The 20,015-nt window shown below is 48.8% G+C and overlaps 1 protein-coding gene across 1 annotated transcript in view; it reads left to right on the top strand.

Moving 5' to 3' along the window:
- The window catches only part of TARBP1 (tRNA guanosine 2 -O-methyltransferase TARBP1), a 77,448-nt gene extending 57,856 nt beyond the window's left edge, over window positions 1–19,592 (top strand). Inside the window, exons 25-32 of the mRNA XM_077751692.1 lie at window positions 405–491; window positions 8,541–8,737; window positions 13,101–13,182; window positions 15,028–15,199; window positions 17,888–18,079; window positions 18,231–18,355; window positions 18,776–18,912; window positions 19,230–19,592. Of these exons, the coding sequence (XP_077607818.1) occupies window positions 405–491; window positions 8,541–8,737; window positions 13,101–13,182; window positions 15,028–15,199; window positions 17,888–18,079; window positions 18,231–18,355; window positions 18,776–18,912; window positions 19,230–19,398 (1,161 nt within the window). The 3' untranslated portion in view covers window positions 19,399–19,592. The remainder of the gene's footprint in view (window positions 1–404; window positions 492–8,540; window positions 8,738–13,100; window positions 13,183–15,027; window positions 15,200–17,887; window positions 18,080–18,230; window positions 18,356–18,775; window positions 18,913–19,229) is intronic.
- Window positions 19,593–20,015: the final 423 nt, after the last annotated feature.

The following is a 20,015-nucleotide window of genomic DNA, read 5'->3' as shown; positions in this document are numbered from 1 at the left end:
CTAATTTTCTGCCCCTTTGCCCCCCCCGCCCCCCCCCCCACACACACACACCGCTGCCTCACTGCCTCTGCCTCCCCATCACCTCAGACTTAGTGCATTGTGTTTACTTTTTACAAGTTCTCTTTCCTTTCTGCTCCCCCGTGATGCCTGTGCCTCTTCTGAGGTGAGTGTGCCCTTGGCCACACCACATGCCTCACAGTTAAATTCGTTTGTAACCTTGTGGCGTCTGCTGAGTGTTTTGTTGGCATTCAGCTTTAGGAATGTGAAACTCTACTTTTCTGTGCCTTTCATCCCAGATCCCGCCCAGGCCCTGCCAACCTCACACCCCGCCTCTGTCCTGGGCCCCACTGCCGGCGCCACAGTGAACCTTGAATGACTGTTTTATTTATCTGACTTTTTTCCAGGACGAAGAAAACCTTAAAACGAGCATTTGTACATTTTTATCGGTTTTGTCACATTTGGACATCATTATGCAAAATGTTCCAGAAAAGGTGAGTTTAAATATGTCTGTAAGAAGAGTTTGAACGACCGATCAAAATGGAATTGCATACATATGTATTGATTTTTGAAAATATTTTTAATGTTTATTTTTGAGAGAGAGTGAGCGAGCAGGGGAGGGGCAGAGAGGGGGACAGAGGATCCAAAGCGAGCTCTGTGCTGACAGCAGTGAGCCCGACGCGGGGCTCGAACTCGTGAACCATGAGATCAGGACCTGAGCCCAAGTCGGAAGCTTAACTGACTGAGCCACCCAGGGTCCCCTGTACTAATTTTTTTTTTTTTTCACATATAGTATTTCTTGTGATTTCTGCCACTTCTCTTCCCTCAGGCTACTCCGCACACGTACAAAGACACAGATACACAGGCAGGTGTTACCCACCTGCACACATACACTGAGGTGTGCCTGAGCACGTACTAAATCTGCAGACTACTAGTGGGCAATTTCTAGTGATAGGTCATTAATTTTATGCAGGTGTTTACATACGATTATTTAAGTAGGACTTCCCTTAATTGCATCTTTAGCTGTTCCTTTACTGATATAGTTACTGAGCAGGTGCTCAAACAGAGAGCTTGCATGAAGGCTGGTGAGCTGTGGCCATCAGCGTTTGGAGCGTGAGGCCAGTTGTTCATCTTTCTCAGGCTTTGAGCCGTCTCCCTAGCGCTTTACCCCACAGGCAAGTAGAGATTGTAGCTAATCCTGGTTAATCACTTTTGCAAAATTGGTAAGAATTCAGGACAACCTGCCAATAAGACTTAGAGCAAGATTCTGCATTACTGATCCACAGGAAAGAGCGCACTGAGATGTGAACTCTAGGAGAAAACTGAATATGTGGAAGAAGAAGTGTCGTTTGGTGTCGAAAGTGAAAGAAAAGTACAGGGAGAGAAAGGTTTCCTAGAGTTTCTCAAAGTGTTCTTGCATTCTTGTCTTTACACAGTAAAGTAACCATCAGATTTAGTTGTTACCCTGTTTCATCAGTTCTAAGACTCAGATCCTTTCCCCCCACATTTTAGCTCCTGAGATCATGACGATCTTGAAATTGCTCGTGTCTTACAGTGTCTGTCAGCCAGATGGCGGTGTGTGAGTTATAGTTATGTAAAAACTTCTGTTAACACCTTCTGGCGAGATCAGGCAAGCTCGAGCAACAAATAACATCACGTGTTGTCTTTCTACTTTAAATATGTACAGGAAAGATTTGCTTGCAATCTACCGAGAGAGGTCAGACAAGGGACTGTCCTGTGGCAGGGTGGCTGGAATAGCTCAAGAATCCTTCAGGGAAGTTCTAAAACTGAATTCATCTTAGAAGATCTCTTGCTAGATCTGGTATAAATAACAGGCTATTTTCCCACTCAGCCCTGTTTGCACCCGGTTTATATTACATATTTTAGATTTATTTTTCAAAGCATCCAAAAGAAGGAATGCTGATTAGTGGAATAGAATAATCTCAATTTGGGGGCACCTGGGTGGCTCAGTCGATTGAGCGTTCAACTCTTAATTTTGGCTCTGGTCATGATCCCAGGGTCGTGGGATCGAGCTCCATGTTGGGCTCTGTGCTGGGTGTGGAGCCTGCTTGGGATTCTCTCTCCCTCTGCCCTTTTATCCTGCCTGTGCTCTCTGTTAAAAAAAAGAAAATCTAAATTGGAACATTTAAATTTGTTAGTCTCTCTGTTTCCAAGGCCCTCACAGTGTCTGTTGTAAAATCCGTTATTACTGGACAAATGTGGTTTTGTTTAAAGACTTCTTGGAAATAGTCTCAAAACTTTCCATTTCCCTCCAAGGTGTGGAAATACATGCACTTAACCTTACGGGTCTGTGCTAAGTAGTCCGAGAAGATTCAAAACCACCATCAAACAGGACAGAGGTCAGAACGTTAAATGTTCTGTGGAAATTGAAAGCAGAGGGGGAAAAACACTCTTTCTCCAGTAAATGCATCACTGTGCTGTCCTGTCTTGTGCGGTGTGTCCAACCTTGTCAGCGAATTTGAGATGGCATTACTGGTGTTCAAGTGTGAACAGCGTGTAGCTCGGTCTTGGCCAAGCCGAATGGTCACGGCCAATACCGGTATATCTTGAGTATGGGAATCATAAGAGCGTTCTTTTCCCTGTTGAGAATTATACCAGATTTTTTTTTTGCACTTACAAGTAATGTATACCTAGCTCCCAGATCTCGGTTTCTCATATCATTCTCTCACAAAAGGAACCAGGGGCTTCTTGGAGAAGCAGCTGATTCTAGAACTGGGGCAGAAAATCTGCAAGGTAAATCTGGAGCATCTCCTGGCATCAGGAAAGAAGCGCTTTCCGTACACCGTGACGTGGGGTCGGTCTGAAGCGGGGTACAGGGCTCCAGGGGCTGGCACGGGGACCAGCAACACACAAAGTCAGACGGGATTATAGCCAGTATATGAAATAAATATCCATGGGTTCGTATAGATATAAATAAGTGACTGACCAAATAAACAAGTGGGAGAGACACCTGTGTAGAGGATTCCAAATAACTTATTTGGACGCTGACCGCAAGGAGGGGGCGTATAACCCCCCAGCCCCTAAGCGTGGGCCGCCCTTCAAAGACTAGAGCATGGAAGGGACAGGGACCTTGCAGTGGGGGCACCCGCGACAGCGATAAGTCATACGGCAGTCTGCGCCCTCGATAGGCTGCGATGAAAATGGCCTCTGTGGTTTCCCTCCCAAAACACCACAACCCCAGTCTGATCGTGAGTTTTTAAAAACATCACCCAAATCCCTGCCCCGCTGCTCCTCAGAACTGACAAGATCGTCAAAAACAAGCCAAGTTTGAGAAGCTGTCACAGCCCGGAGGAGGGTGAAGGGGCGTGACCGCTACGTGTCCCATAGTGTCTCGGGTGGGAGCAGGGTCAGGTCAGGACAGGCACGTTAGTGAAGACTAAGAGAATCTGAACGGAGCATGGAGTGAAGACAGGGGTTAGAGAGAAGTGGTAAGAAATTGGAAGGGGGAGGCGGGCATTTGGACGCGATCCCTTCGGTGTTCCTATCCTGCAAAGTGGACATAATACTACCTACTTGGCGGATGTCTGTGAGGATTAAATAATACGGAAGGTACTTTCTCTCCTATCACAGTCCTCCTCAGTCCTTCATACCTGTCAGAGAGTGGGATCAAGGCTTCCATTTCACTCCTCCATCCATCCATCCAGAATAGGTTTCAGGGCTTGCCGTAATGAAGCGCAACACTGGAGCGTGGAGGTTTGGGGAGGCAGGATGCAGATCTGTCAGTGCCGTGTGTGCAGTGGGGGGAGCGCATGAGGCTGCACCGCAGGGGGGACTTGCAGCCGAGCGCAGAGGCCTGCACTCGGGGAAGGAGCAGGCAGTGCCGGGAAGCCTGGCGCTGTCGGGATCCGGGAGACACTGGCCCGGGGTGGAGGTGGAGACGACTGTGAGGCCGCAGCGTGGGCAGGGCCCTTGTCAGGCAGGACGCGGAGACGAACACAGTGCTGGAGTGAATGGGCCCCGTGGTCGCGTCTTAGCTCCACCTCCTGCGTGGTGTGGGAACTTGGTCAGGCGGCTCAACAGTGGCGTAGACGTACAGCCAGCGCCCCGTGTGGGAGGAACTTGGCCTTTATCCAGAGGGCCCTGGCGAGATGCCCCTGAACTATGAGCAGGGTGAGTGCTTGCTGTGGGCAGGTGCAGTTTGCTCACGGAGGTAAAACTGGAAACCGCCAGGAAGCTGCTGTAGTGACCTTTGTGCTTCGAGCTGCCCTGGGATGTGGAGGGTGCCGGTGGATGGACGTGATGGGTACGTGCTGGCGAGAAATGCCAGAGCCTGGCGGATGGCTTCAGAGGCAGGAAGCTGGGAAGCGACCTGGGCCTCCAGGGGCGGTGGTGCTTTTCACTGGAGCAGGGCAGTAGCAGGAGGAACAGACTGGCGGGGGGTGGAGGGAGGACAGGGCGATGAGCGGATGGGATGGTGAGTGTGTCACCCACGGGGTGTCCCATGAGCATGGGAGGCACTGGAGCTCTGGGGCTCTGGAGGAGGTCTGAATAGGAGCTACACCTCGGAAGCTGTCATCGACTTAGGGACCGCAGCCGAGACCGGGAGGGGCGGCGTGTCAGATAGATGGGTGCTGTTGCCAGTGTCACTCAGAGGGTGTGGAAGGGCTGCAGGTGAACCAGGGTGCCTTAGCGTCCCTGCTGAAGATCCGGGGAGCCACAGGTCGGGCTTCACCACACCTATCTCTGGTAAGGCCCGGGCTGCAGCACCCAGAACACCAAAACCCTCTCTTTTGAAACCATCCTGTAGCCAGGCCTCCAGGTAGCCTGCACTTGCACGGGATCTGCAGGGGAGAAGCCCGGTCAGGCAGGCATTTGATTTTTCTGGTCAGCGTTAGCTGGGGTCCAGTGTCCTGGCTCCATGAACGCCCCGTAGCTACGGCTTACTGAGCCTGGAACAGAGTGGCAGGACCCTGGCTCAGTGGTGCAGCAGAGAGCAGAGAGCCCATTTCTTCAGTGCCTCAGTGATTCTGTGACAAAGATTCATTTCTGCCGAACTGCCCAGCGGAAGCTAAATGCAAGCAGGGGAGGGGCTCAGGAGGACGGAGGATCCAAAGCGGGCTCTGAGCTGTCAGCACAGAGCCCAACGTGGGGCTCAAAGCCACGAACCATGAGATCCCGACCTGAGCTGAAGCCGGACGCTGAACTGACTGAGCCACCCAGGTGCCCCCAAATTCAAGTATTTTTCATAACACTGTGTCCGCTGTATAAAAAGCGGGTGTGGGGAGAGAGTGTGGGAAGGAGACGGGTGGTTATGAAGGACAACAGGAGAGATCCTTGCGTGTTGGAACTGTTGAGTATCGTGGACGTGAACCCACACATGCGATAAAACGGTGAACTGAATACAGATGCACCTCACACACAAACGAGGACAAGTAAAACTGGGGAAATCCAGGCTACATCAGTGGATGATGTCAGTGGCGGCATCCTGGTTGCGATACCGTGTTCTCACTTGCCACGTTACCCGGAGGGGGAGCTGGGCCAGGCGTACAGTGTACAGGGCACGGGGTGTCTCTCTCTCATTTCTTACGACTGTACATGAGTCTACAGTGATCTCAGTAACGTTTCAGTTAAAAGAAGAAAAGCAGCTGTGACTCACAAGCTTGGGGGCCGTGAATGGACTGAAGCCACGGAAACTAATGCAGACTGTGTGTAGCCTGAGAAAATAAGGAAGCCAGGAAGCCGAGGACAGAGCCCAGAGGCGCACCAGCATTTACGGGACTGGAGAGGAAGAGATTGAGCAGAAACAGCAAGAGGGCGAGGGGGGCGGGGGCGGCCTTAAGGAGGGGGAGGAGGTCTTTTCAAGGAGAGAAAGGCCAAGAGGGTGGGGTGCCCTGGAAAGATCAGAAAAGATCAGGGCTTTATCCATAGTGTCTGGCGGCCAGGAGGTTGTGACTTGGGGGAATTCCATGAGGAGTACAGGAGGGAAAGAGGAGGTGACCAGGACAGAGACTGCAGACAGGTGCTTTGGGCCAGCAGTTGGAATACTGGGCCTTAAGATTTTAGAGAAGGGAACAGTTACAGGCTCTGTGACAAGGTGTGGGCTGTGGCTCTGGACGGACGAGGTAGGCCATGGCTTCCCCTTTGATGTTGGAGAAGTGACGGTCCAGAAGCCACATTGAGGATCAGAATGGGTGCACACTTTCCTGTGACTTAGGAAGGTGGGAGAGGGAGGTTAGTGACGGGCTGGAGACCATGCCTGGGAGGAGGGCCCGGAAGCTGCAGGGGAAGGGATGAGTAGGGAGGGGAGAGGACTCTGACAGAGCCTGGAGAAGCCGGACCTTGGAGTAGGGGTGTGTAGTGCGGGCAGCTGGCCACAGGCCCTGTCACGGGGGTACTTTGGAGCAGTTCTTTCTCCCTTCCCCATCCAGTGTTTGTCCTGTGCTTTCTTTGAGTCCTGGTGGTTGTCCCAGGCCCTGGGGATTCTAGAGTGACCAAAACGGTCTCCACCGTCATTCTGGTGGGTGGGAGAGATGACAGATAGACATTATACTGTCAGGTGGTGGCACGGGCTTTGAAGAAAAAAGCAGAACGGGGCTGGAGATCGGTTTTCTGGGGCAGGACAGCTATTTTCAGCAGGTGTGTTCAGAGGAGACCTTCCCAAGGAGGCGATCCTGAACACGTACCTGAAAGAAGTGGGTGAGCCACATGAGGGTCCGGGCACTTTCCAGGCCAAGGGAAGAGCAGGTGTGGGCCGCAGGTGAGTGGTCTCGTCCTGCCTGGGAGATCAGAGCGATTGGCATGGGATAAGGGAGGCAGTGCCGAGGCAGTAAGGACCCCACGTAAGTTGTGGGAGAAGTCAGGAGTTGGGTGCTGGACGCGTCACGTTGGGGATGCTGGGCTGTTCTGGTCCATCTTGTCTTCACATGAGTTTTCTTGGATGTGGGGCTTGGGGATGGTAAGATCCACTTGTGAAGCTGCACAGGTTATACACACGGGGTTACAGAAATGCTAGTGGTAGTGTTTATGTTTAGGTGCTCTCGCATGAATGCTTTGTAAAATTGTAAAGGACTATAAGTTACTAGCAGTTAATAATCACCATTCTCTTTTCCCTCTCTTTTAATTTTTAAATTTTCTCCTCATGGTGTTTCGGTTGTCTTGGGTAACCTGCCTTGGTTTTCAACTTCTAAAATACAACTAGATACCCAGTCGTGTGTCTTCTGGAAGGTGCCACTTTCCTTTGGCCTCCCAGACATTTCTCTCCATCTTCCTTCTGGCCAAATAAATATACTTTCTCTACACTGCATGTCCTGGTTTTCTCGGCTGTGCATCTCGTGCGCCCCTCAGCCTCCCTTGCTCCTCTTCTTAAAACTCGTTCTTCCTTGGGGCACCTGGGTGGCTCAGTCGGTTAAGCGTCTGACTCTTGATCTCAGCTCAGGTCTTGATCTCTTTTTTAATGTTTTTGTTTGTTTGTTTGTTCAAGTGTCCTGTTGGGGAACCTACTTAAAAAACAAAGTTCTTTCTCCATGTTGCCCTTTTTGCCGGGCCTCATGTGACTAGTTATTGCACTTTGCTCCTCGTACACATGGTATTTGTTGAAGCTGCTCATCACACAAGGACGGTCGTTTGTGTGTTATGGTTTTGTGTCTGTCTTCTCTTAACTCCCAACATTGTCCGTGTGATGCTGGCAGTGACCTTTGGGTAAACGTTGACCATATTTTGAATAAAGGAGTGAATTAATAGGATCATATATATCTTTATTTTGTCCTTCTCCAAGAAGCTTTGGGAAACTGAAGTGAGCTGTTAACCGTGCCTGTGTGTCAGTAAAAGGCTTCTGTGAACAGGGTTTTTAGTCAGTAGAAACCTTAGGACTCTTAGCTAGATGCAGCCTTGCAAACATTTACAGATGACCCGCTTGGTAGAAGCAGTGGGGTAGCTCCTGATATTGTATTAAAAGTTCCAGTCCATCTGGTTTCTGCGTTAATCTGCGTCGCTTCCGTTGCCTTCCGGTATCTGTGGAACTGAGTGGTTTTGGAAGTCAGGGACAGGTATTGCGTGAAGTCCGCAGGCTGTGAAGACAGAACGGTCTGTGAATTCGCAGGAAGAGACTACAGGGAAGTTTAAACTCTTTCGTTACAGTTCTCCCCACCTTTTAATTTCCCTGCCACCACTCAGTGCCACGTGGGTCCAGCAGTCATTCACAGTCAAAGATGAGGAGGAAAACAGCATTGCGTGGGACGCCTTGCTCCAGAGGCATCGGAGTGCACCAGAAGTGGGGCTCTTAGAGAACACGGCTCACCTTCCCAGCCCAGGGAAGGGTCATACATGATGGGGGCCATCGCTAGCACGTTGTGGGGACGTACGGGTTGTCGTGGAGGTGCTCCGGCCACAGTAACGCAGGTGCCGGCATGCGGGGGAGTGGCCCCGCAGCCGCCTCGGGAGGAGACTGCGGCCGCCAGCGCTCTGGGCTGTCTGAGCCCTACTGCCGCAAAGCCAGCGACATCGGAACATCATCTGTCTGCTCCACCGTCGCACAGTCAAGGGTCCAGCTTCACACGTGAAAGATCTTTGCCCTTTCTTTTCAGAAACCAGTTCTGAAGCAAGCCCTTGTCATCGTCCTGCAGTGGTGTTTCAGTCACAATTTCAGCATCCGCCTGTACGCGTTAGTGGCTCTTAAGAGGATCTGGCGCATGTGTAAGACGTGGCACGTGGACGAATTTGACGCTCTGACTTCTGTTATTGAGTCCAGTCTTAGCCAAGTGGAAAACATGCCCGGAGCAGGGTAAGCAGCCCCCCTCCCCCTCACTGTACTCCAGCAGAGCAGAGGGGACAAGGAGGCGCCTCCGTCTGTCATCGCACGCGGATATCAGCGCTTGGATGAGGCGGGGCGTGGCCAGGGCCCTGTGAGACGCCTGGTTTCACCACCCTTCTAACTGTGGTCACCTTCGTCTCGACCTTTTATTTTTTTGCTTTCTTATCCTTGATCCTTTATTTTATAAATAATGTTTTACGTAACTTCAGATACTCCCCTTCAGTAGAGCTGAAGGTCCCCATCTTCAGCTGTCAGAGAAGTACTAGGGAGGTGACCGGTCTGGCTTTAAAGACGTGCTCCCAGCTGCCCAGGTGTGCCAACTAAAAATGGAAGCTTTTTTCTCTTTTCCCTTTTTTAAGCAATTGTCTCTATTTCCCAAACAAGATCCTGCACAGATGCTCAGTATCAAACAGAGACGATGTGACTGCTACAGGATGGGGGAGAGGCGGGTGCTGTATAGTGTTCCATACAGGCCGCCTCTCCCACAGCCAGCCCTGTTCAAAGTCACTGCACGGAGGCAGGCTGGAGTATCCCGTCGCCTGGTGTCTGAACTTGCTTCCCCAGCTCTAAGGGAGTGTTGTTGTTTTATTCTTATTATCATTGGTTATCACTATGCAAGAACACCACGGTTTTTATAACTTCCAGAGACCCAGGCAGTATCATAAGTCAATACATAAAGAGTTTCTTTTAGAAGCTCAAAAACAGGGGCACCTGGGTGGCTCAGTCAGTTAAGTGTCCGACTTCAGCTCAGGCCATGATCTCATGGTTCGTGGGTTCGAGCCCCGCGCCGGGCTCTGCTGACAGCCAGCTCAGAGCCTGGAGCCTGCTTCACATTCTGTCTTCCTCTCTCTCTGACCCTCCCCTGCTCACGCTGTCTCTCTCTCAGAAATAAAACATTTAAAAAAAATTTTTTTTTAAATAGAAGCTCAGAAACACAAATATTTATAAACGGACAGATAAAGGTTGGAGGCAGTGTATGAAGCACATGAAGTAGTGTTTGGAAAACCAGTAACATATGGGGGGTCTTTGCTTGACCATCAGGCTCGCAGATGGTGTAAGATTGTGAGTCGTTACGAAGCTTCACGTGGGGGGCCAGGACTGAGGCAGGCCCACGGCCACAGGGTACCGATAGCCCTTCTGCCTCCTTTTACTTCCCACACATTGGTTGAAAAGACGCATTTAGGTGACTAAGTGGGTAAGGGAGGTTTTGACGGCTCAGGAGGAAGATGCTCAATTCAGCAAAAGTAAATACTAAAATATAATTGCTGAGATACAACAGGGAAGACCAGAGGAGAGAGTTAGTTTGGGGACACAGAGCAGGTTAACGGGTGATGGACAAAAGTGCAAAGGAAGGGGCTGACCACCTCTGATACGTCGTACACGGTTCATTGTATAGAAATTGTGGTCCCGGCAAAGACTGGTCGGTCATCGATATTAGTAGCCGACCACGGCCGTGCCTCGAGCTCCTACCTTTCCAGGGANGGCCTTTGTCAGTGTACAGATTTCTCCGTGCTGAAGTCCTGGCTTATCGTTTGCCTTTGGGATGTTTGGGCTGGTGGTTGAGCTCCAAAGTTCCTGGGTAGCTGTGGTTTGATTTCTAAAAACAGTTGGTTTAGCTCCTTTTTTTTTTATTAAGCAATAAAACCCATTTTTACAGAATAACTTAATTCTTTTTAAAATCCTAGCACCAAGTAGGAGATTTAAGCAATAAAAATAAGGAGTCCTGGGCATCGGACCATCTCTGCTCTTCCGATTCATGGCAGAATCGGTTTCGTGGCCGGTGATGGCCGAGTTGTGGGGCGTCAGTGGCAGGCCAGGTGGACACGGTTCTCGTCTCCGTGTGGCTCCCGGTCCGAAGGACAGGACATCAAGTAGACAGTCATACAGATAATAAATTGAATCATGGTGGGTACTCCAGTGGAAAAGCAAGGACTGCGACGAGAGAATGCGGCCTCTCCAGGCTGGGTGGGAAGGGAGGCCTTTCTAAGCCGCCGTCTGATGGGATAGGTAGGCACTGGGCAGATGGGAGTGGCGGACAGTGGCGTCTGGGCGGTCCCGAGGCTGGCGTGCCGCTGTGCGCAGTGTGCCCCGGGGCAGGGCACGCAGGAGGTGAGGAGCAGAGGCCGGCCCGCAGGGCTTCAGTTGAGTGAATTGTTTAAACTCGGGAATGACATCGCTGGGTTTGCTTTTGCCTTTAATTTTAAGTGTGAAGAACAGATCAGAGGCCCGCAGGAGAGAATGCAAGGAGGGGCACCTGGGTGGCTCGGCCAGTTAGGTGTCTGACTCATGATTCAGGCTCAGCTCAAGGTCCCAGGGTGGTGGGATTGAGCCCCGTGTCCGGCTCAGCGTTGACAGGGCAGAGCCTGCTTGGGATTCTCTCTCTGCCCCTCCCCCACTCATGTTTTCTCTCTCTCCTAAAATAAATAAGCTTAAAAAAAAAAAATGGGAGGAAGTCATGTGTTAGTTACTGGGGGGTAGAATAATGGGCAGATTTGAGGTAAGTTAAATGAGAGCCTAAAAGCACCCACTGGATTTAGTGGGAGCCATTTCAGTAGCCTCAGTAGTGGGGTGGAAACCAAATTAAAGTGGGCTAGGAGTGGGTGGGACAATACAGTATGTTGAATCCAGTGATGGGCTCCTTGCTGCCTAAGTTAGCTTAGTTTCTTCACTTGTATGTCTTTAATTACCAAAAAAAAAAAGGTAAAAACAAAGCCTCATTGTGGGTATAATTCTCTCCCAAAACTCTTCTGTGAACTGCCCCGGCAGAATAGCTGTGGAGTATGCGCTGTCAAGGGAGGGCTTGTATTTTATCTTTGGTAACATTTGTTGTTTTTATCTTTTTATTTTTAAAACGTTTTTTAACGTGTATTTTTGAGAGAGCATGAGAAGGGGAGGGGCGGAGGGAGAGGGAGACATAGAATTGGAAGTAGGCTCCAGGCTCTGAGCTGTCAGCACAGAGCCCGACGCGGGGCTGGAACCCACAAACTGTGAGATCGTGACCTGAGCTGAAGTCGGATGCTTTACCAACTGAGCCCCCGGGCGTCCCATAGTAGTTGATAAGGACTTGTGGTTAGGAAGTTGAACAGTGCAGAAAGGTGTCACGTAAAGGCAAGCCCATCTCCTTACCCTGTCCTTGACCCCTTGCCCCCAAAGGTGTCCCCTTATGCTTGGGTGTCCCCTCATGCTTGGGTGTCCCCTCATGCAGTGCACCTCAGGCTAGCTCTCCAGCCCCACCTGATGGTGCTGCAGTACTTTTTTTTTTTTTTCCTTTTTTTAAGATTAGACCCTTTGAACAGGCTGGAGGCTCCAGAACGGGACAGTTCAGGGACTGTGGTCTGGGGCATGTGCCAGGTGTTGTTCCCTGGAGAGAGACTCCTGGGGCGAGGGCCGCCAGGCCAGTGCTCAGCGAGCTTGCTGGGACATGCATCAGAATGGCTACTTTGCTTTTGGGCTGTTGATCATGAATTTGCACTTAAACCACCACCAGCTGTGTTAGAAGTTCTGTCCCCACCCCCTCTGCCTCTGAAAACTTGGCAGATGTGTTAAGACTGTAAAACCTGCCCCTGTGCCATCTGTCTGGTTAGGAGCACCGGGAGTTTGGTACGCACTGTGAATCTTCGGGGTGGAAAAAGCACTGCCAGGCGGAAGCTTGAGGACTGTCCTCTAAGGACAGATTTTGTACACGGTTCCCTTTTATTTTTTAATGTTTTATTTCTGAGACAGCATGAGCAGGGGAGAGTCAGAGAGAGAGGGAGACACAGAATCTGAAACGGGCTCTAGGCTCTGAGCTGCCAGCACAGAGCCCGACGCGGGGCTCGAACCCACAAACCGTGAAATCATGACCTGAGCCTAAGTCGGACACTTAACCGACTGAGCCACCCAGGCGCCCCATACGGTTCCCTTTCAGAATCCTTTTCCCTCCTGTGTTAAGTCCTGCATGTCACAGGCTGCTCCTGTGAGGTCCCCCGTCACTGCTCACTGACGGCCGTCCGTTTCCGCGTCCCGTTGGCGTTGACGGAACGCAGGCCTCTGCGCCATCCATGGGAACCATCCCTGTACTTTTAGGCATGGGGACCTGGGTTCACATCCTGTTGAGTCATTGTTGCAGGACTATGAAACCGTGATTTCTCGGACTTCCATTTCAGAATGTCAAGCTCAGTGTCAGTCTGTGTTGATCTGGGAGGTAGGGGTGTATAAATCTCAGGATAAGATTCCCATGATTTTCCGTCATTCTGACCTTCACACTCCGTGTCTGATTATCTGACTGATCCCCTCACCCCGACCCCGAGCTCTCTCCCTTGTCTGGTCCTCACGCCATATCTTTAATCCTCAGGAATGCCAAGAAGAATTGGCAACGTATCCAAGAGCATTTCTTTTTTGAAACGTTTCACCCAATTAAGGATTATTGTCTGGAGGTGAGTGGAGAGTGTCGTTTATAAATTCCCTGCCATGTCTTTCCTTTCTTTGTGCCACGGCTCTTGGAGGGCTATCAGGAGGGTGAATTTTACCCCCTATGGCATCACCCTTGTGGTGTAAAGGTCTAAGTTTAATTTCATCACTTCGTGCAGATGACTTGCTTGCATTTCACTCGTAAGCAGTGGAAATTGGCAAGGCATTGTCACTTTCTGGTTCTCAGGCTTGTAAACACTGCAAGGGGGAATATTTAAACAGATCTGTTCTGATGTTAAAAGGAAATGGGTGAGAACGTTTATGCAGGTGAGATTTTGTTGTGATAAAGCCCATTGTTAAAGAGCAGAAAGATCTGTCCCTTTGTAACTGGCGTTTTTTCCGATGCTGGGTGAGTAGAATTGTATGGCACATACAGGCCCCGCGTTCATTGTATCCGAATATGTCCGTATACTATGAGGAGCCATTAAATGTGTTTATTACAATTAGCATGTGAATGAACTTCACACACAAATTATTAAAATTTATGTAAATCGTGTCACTTTCTCCTTTTTTCATCTGTAACTATCTTCATGTTCTGCCTTTGAATGTAAAACAGGTGACCTAGGACTTGTCCACAGTGACTTGAGCTGCTGTGCATGTGCAACTGGAGGGACTGCTTACTAATAAGCTGGCCTTTAACAGAAAATTGATCTTTATATTGTGAGATATTCACTCCAAAATATTAATGTGCACTTCTGTTGCTTCGTTGCAGAAATGTAGGATTTTTCAAGGATTGTAACTAACATGCTCTGTTCTGTGTTCTTTAGCGCCCAGAATGCTTGGTTTGACATCTTTCTGAAGGACTCTTACTAGCTCTCTAGTGTTAAGTCAGCACTCTCTATTCAGTTCTGCAGCAGGAGTAAGTCCCTTTTCCCTCTTCCTCCCACCCTGCCCCCCACGCCTCACTGCCCCCGTTCTGTGTATTCTTTTCTCCGCTAACGATACGAGCTGTACTTGTACGTGTAAATAACACAGGGCTCACACATTCTGCCTCTTTCTGCCTCGGGACTGTACTTGACTCCTACCCCCAGAACACTGTGGTCCTTACATGGGTTTAACTTTGCACAGATAGGGCCAGCGTGAAGGCTTGCGCATTGTTACACGTTTACTATTTCGTTTTTACATTGCCTGTTACCTGTGCTTCTGTTTCGTATGTGCCTCTTCATCTTTGATGATTCTCTGGCTCTGTTTCTGCTCTTAGGGAAAGAAAGGAAAGAGGGATAGCTTATGTAATGACTAAGTAATTACCATGCTCAGCGGTGTCACACCGGGCAGTTTACGACACCTCGATGTTCTATTTGAACCTGATTTTATCCTCATTTTACAAATGAGGAAGTTGAAGCCAAGAAAACCTAAGTGGCTGCCTGACATCACAGCTAATAGTCCATCCAAAGTTTGGATTCCAAATTTGTCTTGTGGTAACGAGAATAAAGATCTGGCCTCAAAAGAGCTTGAATTTGACCACTGTTGGAGGTGTTTGGTTATCAGTAAATAGCACTTATCTAAATGTTGCCAACATGAATATTGATCGACCCTAAAACACTTTTTGCATTTATCAAGCACCCAGTGGTTTATTACAGTTAGAAATACCAGAGTGGAAGGGCAGGAACTCCCCTGCTTCCATAGAGCAGATGAGAAGTATGTCTAGATAGATGGTACAAGATAAAATGTACATAAAAGTACATAATATGCTCATTGTGATAGTTTGGGAAAATACATCAGTAAGAGTAAAAACGTATTTTAGACATGTTACCATGTTTTTGTTATTTTTAAGGGAAGAAAATTTGAGATTCTAACCGTTCTCTTTCCAGACCATATTTTACATCCTCCCACGCCTCTCAGGCCTTGTTGAAGACGAATGGATTCCCATTGGTAAATTTACCAGATTCACGGACATTCCTCTAGATGCAGGATTTCAGTGGTATCTTTCCCCAACTCAACTTTGTGAACTGAAACCAGGTGACTGGGCTCAGCAGGACATAGGTAAAGAACGATTTTCATTTTCCCTCCCTTGTTGACTTGGTTCGTCTCCTCATTTCAGTTACTGAGAACAGATCGTTGACAAGACCACTTTTCACTGAAGTGGTGAACTATGCACCTCGGCTTAGAGAAAAGACCGGGGAAAAACGTGCTATAACCCACTAGTCATTTTCACCAGTGAGCTTTGCTGTGAAAAGCCAAGAGAGTCTGATCTGTGTTATTACATCAAGCTAGTAGCTTTTCTTTTTTTTGAAATATTATTCACTGCTCTTCCATCCTGTATTTCTGTAAAAATATAGATTTTAAAAAGAGCTAAATTATGAAATCTCGTTTCTTGGCCCACGTAGGAATAATGCCGAGCTCCTGATTCTAGCCCCCTGTGGGGACAGGTTGGACCTTGCTCATCTGTGCCACCTTCTTTCTCCTGTTTCTTCAACCTTCTGTTACACTTACGGCTTCCCTGGGGTTTCCTTTCCATTTCCTTCATTGCTCACCCCCTCGTCCCTCCGTCCAAGGACCCGGTGCCTCACCTGCTCTGACACCGCAGCCCACAGTCCCCACTCTCGTCACCACAGCCGCCAACCTTGGCCCTCGCTCTGGCCCTCCCTGATCCACAACCACAGAGGATTCTTTCAGAAAATCAGAAATAGCCTTTTTCTCCTCCGTCACCAAGCCCAAGTGGACGTTCCCCTCTAACCATGCCTGCCCTTTATGGGGCATTTATTTGCTGGCTTCTTGCCATCCTGATTTTTCTCCTCCGTCTGACTTCCCTTCAGGAGCTCCCCTTTGTCCCTTAGATCTGTACTTCTCTAAAATGCTAACGTTTCCACGAATCCCTTGGACAGCTTGTTACAGTACAGATACTTGGGGGCCACGCTTAGCTGAGTCCCTATGTCTGGAGAATTGTTTATCAAACACTCTAGATGGTTCACAAGGACATTTTTAGACCTGTCACCTTACATTTATTCGTTCCTTTGACAGAGATTGAGCGATTGCCCCCTGTGTGCTAGACACTGACCAAGTCCCTGCCCTCGAGGAGCTTACGTCCCCCCAAAAACAGTATCATGAACGCAAACCAGAGTAGAGACAGTGACAGAGGCCCAAGACACCTTTCTCAGGACTTGACACTGAGCAGAGACCCATGTGAAGTGAGAGCAGGTCAAGCAGAGATCTGGAGGAAGGGCTTTCCCAAGGCAGAGCAGACAAATCCGTTGTCGTCTGGGTGGGAAAAGGCTGAGGAGGTCTGTGTTTGGTGTGTGGGAAGGAGGAAGGTATGACCCTGGGGTTTCTATGCCACGACTTCAGTTCTCGTATGTCCTGCTGTCCTCACGGGCCTGGCCTCCGTGTAGTGCCTGCTCTCCCTGGACATCTTTATCCGTTTCCACAGTGCAAAACCGCCACCACTTACTGTGACTTCCACCCTCCGTCTGCCTGGCCCCCTTCCCGACCTGCTGGGCACCTGCACCCAGACACACCGTACACTCTAAACTCCACACACAAACTGGATTTCCCTCTGCCCAAACTTGCCTCCTCTATCAACCCTTCTATGACTGGTGCCCCTGGGTCGTCATAGAAGTCCTTCTTTTCCCTCGTGCCGCATGGATCATGCCGCTGGATCGTGATAATTCTGCCTCCCAGATCTGGCCACTTCTGTCTCGCCTTGACTGAGACGGTCTCTGTCCCTGTTTTTGCTTGGACTGGTGCAAAGGCTCCACCTCACCCTCCACCTGGCTTTTACGAGGGGTTTTTCTTACAACACAAAACCAGTACTGTTCTCCCCCTTCCTAAAACCCTTTAATGGCTCCTCCCTGTACAGCAAATTCTTTATCATCATCTACGTGCTTTTCATGCTCCTTCCATGGTCTGAGCCACCCTGTTCCATCCTGGCAGGCCCTGAGCTTACACCGGAGTTCTGCCACTGAGCATCATCTTCGTCCCACATCCTGTGCCCAGGAGCACGCCGTCCCCACCATCTGCACTGCCCTTCCCCCTCTCTGTAAATTCTTACTTCCCTTGAGCCTTCCTGGTTCTCTGCCCCGCCGCCCCCCAGACACTACCTACCCTCACTGTAGTACTAAGTTCTAGGATTTGCTCGTCTCTTCCATCCCTGTGAGCCAAGCACTCCTTGATGGTTCAGTGAGCACTTTGCAGTGGAGCAGAGGAAGAGCCTGGAAGTCTCAGTCCTCCGTTACAGCTCACAACACTGCATTAGAGAGGTCAATAACATTCTGCATACTTGGGGCATTGCTTCAGAGAATATCCTTCATTTTAGAAGAGTTCCCCCAAGTGCTTGTCCAGTAATTTAAGATAAAGACTGTATATTTGTTTTCAGGAATACACAATTTCTATGGAGAATTCCATACTAATACCCTGTTGTTTGTAAGATACACCATTATTTTATGGACCTCCAAGAAAAAATGCAAAAATCTTACCAAACTGTGATACCTTATGGATACTGAGATGTTTCCCAATTCCAGATATGCTAAAACATAAACAAGTGCATCTTAAATTTTCATGAAATGTAGTTGAATTAGAACATTTAAAATTACTACTGAAAATGGCAGTTGTGTCTCAGTCCAAGTCAAGTTCTTTAGTTAATGAATCTCATCCTAAACTATCATTTTAAACTCTTTTTAAAAAAGTGTATATGAATGTTTTTATATACGGGATTATTTTATTTTTCCCTCCCAGGCTCTAACTCAGGCGAAGCCGATGACCAGTCGGAGTGGACTGATGTTCAGAAGAAGATCATCCCGTGGAAAACCAATGTTCCAGACTTAGATCTGGAGCTGGTGTTTCAGGATCGCATTGCCAAACTCGGAAAGTCGATTAGCAGACTGATTGTAGTGGCCTCGCTCATTGATAAACCAACTAATTTAGGAGGTAAAACTAGTTCTCCAGGGGGTTTGCTTAAAATCTTTGGCTCCTGAAAACCTGTAATCAATCCCGTGCTGTTTCGCACGTCTTCTCCTCCTTTCACCCTCCTTGGGAGCCCGGCACCGTGCAGACCAGTGACCGGGCCTGTTCTGTGCAGGGCTGTGCCGCACCTGCGAGGTGTTCGGGGCCTCCGCTCTCGTGGTCGGCGGCCTGCAGTGCACCCGAGACAAGCAGTTTCAGTGCCTGAGTGTTTCGGCAGAGCAGTGGCTTCCGCTAGTGGAGGTGAGTGCAAAGTTTATTATTAAATCGTTTCTTTGCTAAAACTTTCATAGTCCTCTGTCTTCAGGTGTCCTTGCTTTTCCAGTACTTTAGAGTTGTCCAGCCTTCAACAACTTAAAACAGAGCCCCCTCTGTTCTCCTATTCCACATTATCTCTCACATTGTAGTAATTTTAGAAATCCTCAATGTAGAATTCTTTTCAGTAACGTGTCCTGTTGCAACTCACTCTTTGGAATACTTTTCATAAATCTATATAATGCTGGGGAGAAGTCTATATAGCGTATAATTCCTTTATAGTATATAATTCCTTTTCCTTGTAAAAAGCCTTAATTTCATGAAAGGTTTTTTGAAACTCTGACTTTATTCCATGCAAGGCTATAAATGAATAATTTATTACCCTGCTGTTTTAAAATTCATTTTAAGGTAAAACTGCCTCAGCTGATCGATTTTCTGCAGCAGAAGAAAGCGGAAGGTTACACTGTCATCGGCGTGGAACAGACTGCCCGAAGTGTAGACCTGACCCAGTACAGCTTTCCTGAGCGGTCTCTGCTCTTGCTGGGGTAAGAAGATGCATTTCCATCTCAGTCTGGAAAATGCTTCAGAAATTTTATAATTCACCAAGACTCTTGATGTGACACCCGCATCGGGACTTTTCACGCGTCATACTCCTGGAAAGACCCCTACTTTTTGTTTTCTTTCACCCGTTTGGGACAGTCAGGTGAACAGATATCAACCCTTAAATCTTTGTATTACGTATTTCCTGGGGTCGCGGACTTCATTTTGTTAACGTGGCTCTTCAGTGACATTCAGGGTGGCTGAGAAATGTGTGTCTTACAGTGTCTTGAACACAAACCTTTCTTCTGTTTTTCTTCATCAGAAACGAGCGTGAAGGGATTCCAGCAAACCTGATCCCGCAGCTGGATGTCTGCGTGGAAATCCCTCAGCAAGGTATCATCCGCTCGCTCAACGTCCACGTGAGTGGGGCACTGCTCATCTGGGAGTACACCAGACAGCAGCTGCTGAAGCACGGGGACACCGGGTCGTGAAGTTTGTGCCCTACGGGGATGCGTCATCGGTGCTCTTGAAACATTTTTTAAAAACTATGTGTGCTTGTGTAATAGATTCTGAAATTTACCAGGATGATTTGTATTCCTTTTCTTGCAAGTTAATGCCAAAACTTCTTCATGTGCCTTAAATACATTACCATATATTGTCCCCGTTAATAAATATTTTTAGCTAAGTTGCATTGTGTCTTTAATATCTTAAGCGATTGTGGAAATAAAACGTCTTTTAGGATCATTTCCTTCCTAGGGAACAGCACTGTCAGGAATGTGGACTGTGATGGGACTAAGGCAGAATGACAGCAGCCCTTATCTGTGACCACCACGCCCGAACGTCCTGTCCTCCTGAAGCACCTGGGGTGGAGGCCAAGGTCCTGCAGCGGGAGGAATCCTTAGCCTCTGTTTGCTGCTTTATGTCTCCTTATTCCCAGGGAGGGAACCTGCTCCCCTATCGATTCATAATGCTCAGATAATAGGTTTTAATTTACTTTTAAAGCCATGAATTAGGCCATTGTCATTCATAGGAAGTTCTGGAAAAATGTTCATATACTACCTTTGGTCAGAGTTCAGATAATGAAATAGTCTGTATTCTGGGGATACCT

Source organism: Crocuta crocuta, unplaced genomic scaffold (genome assembly GCF_008692635.1).
Source record: "Crocuta crocuta isolate KB4526 unplaced genomic scaffold, BGI_CrCroc_1.0 scaffold59, whole genome shotgun sequence".
Lineage (NCBI taxonomy): Eukaryota > Metazoa > Chordata > Mammalia > Carnivora > Hyaenidae > Crocuta > Crocuta crocuta.
This window is presented reverse-complemented; position numbering and strand designations above follow the sequence as displayed.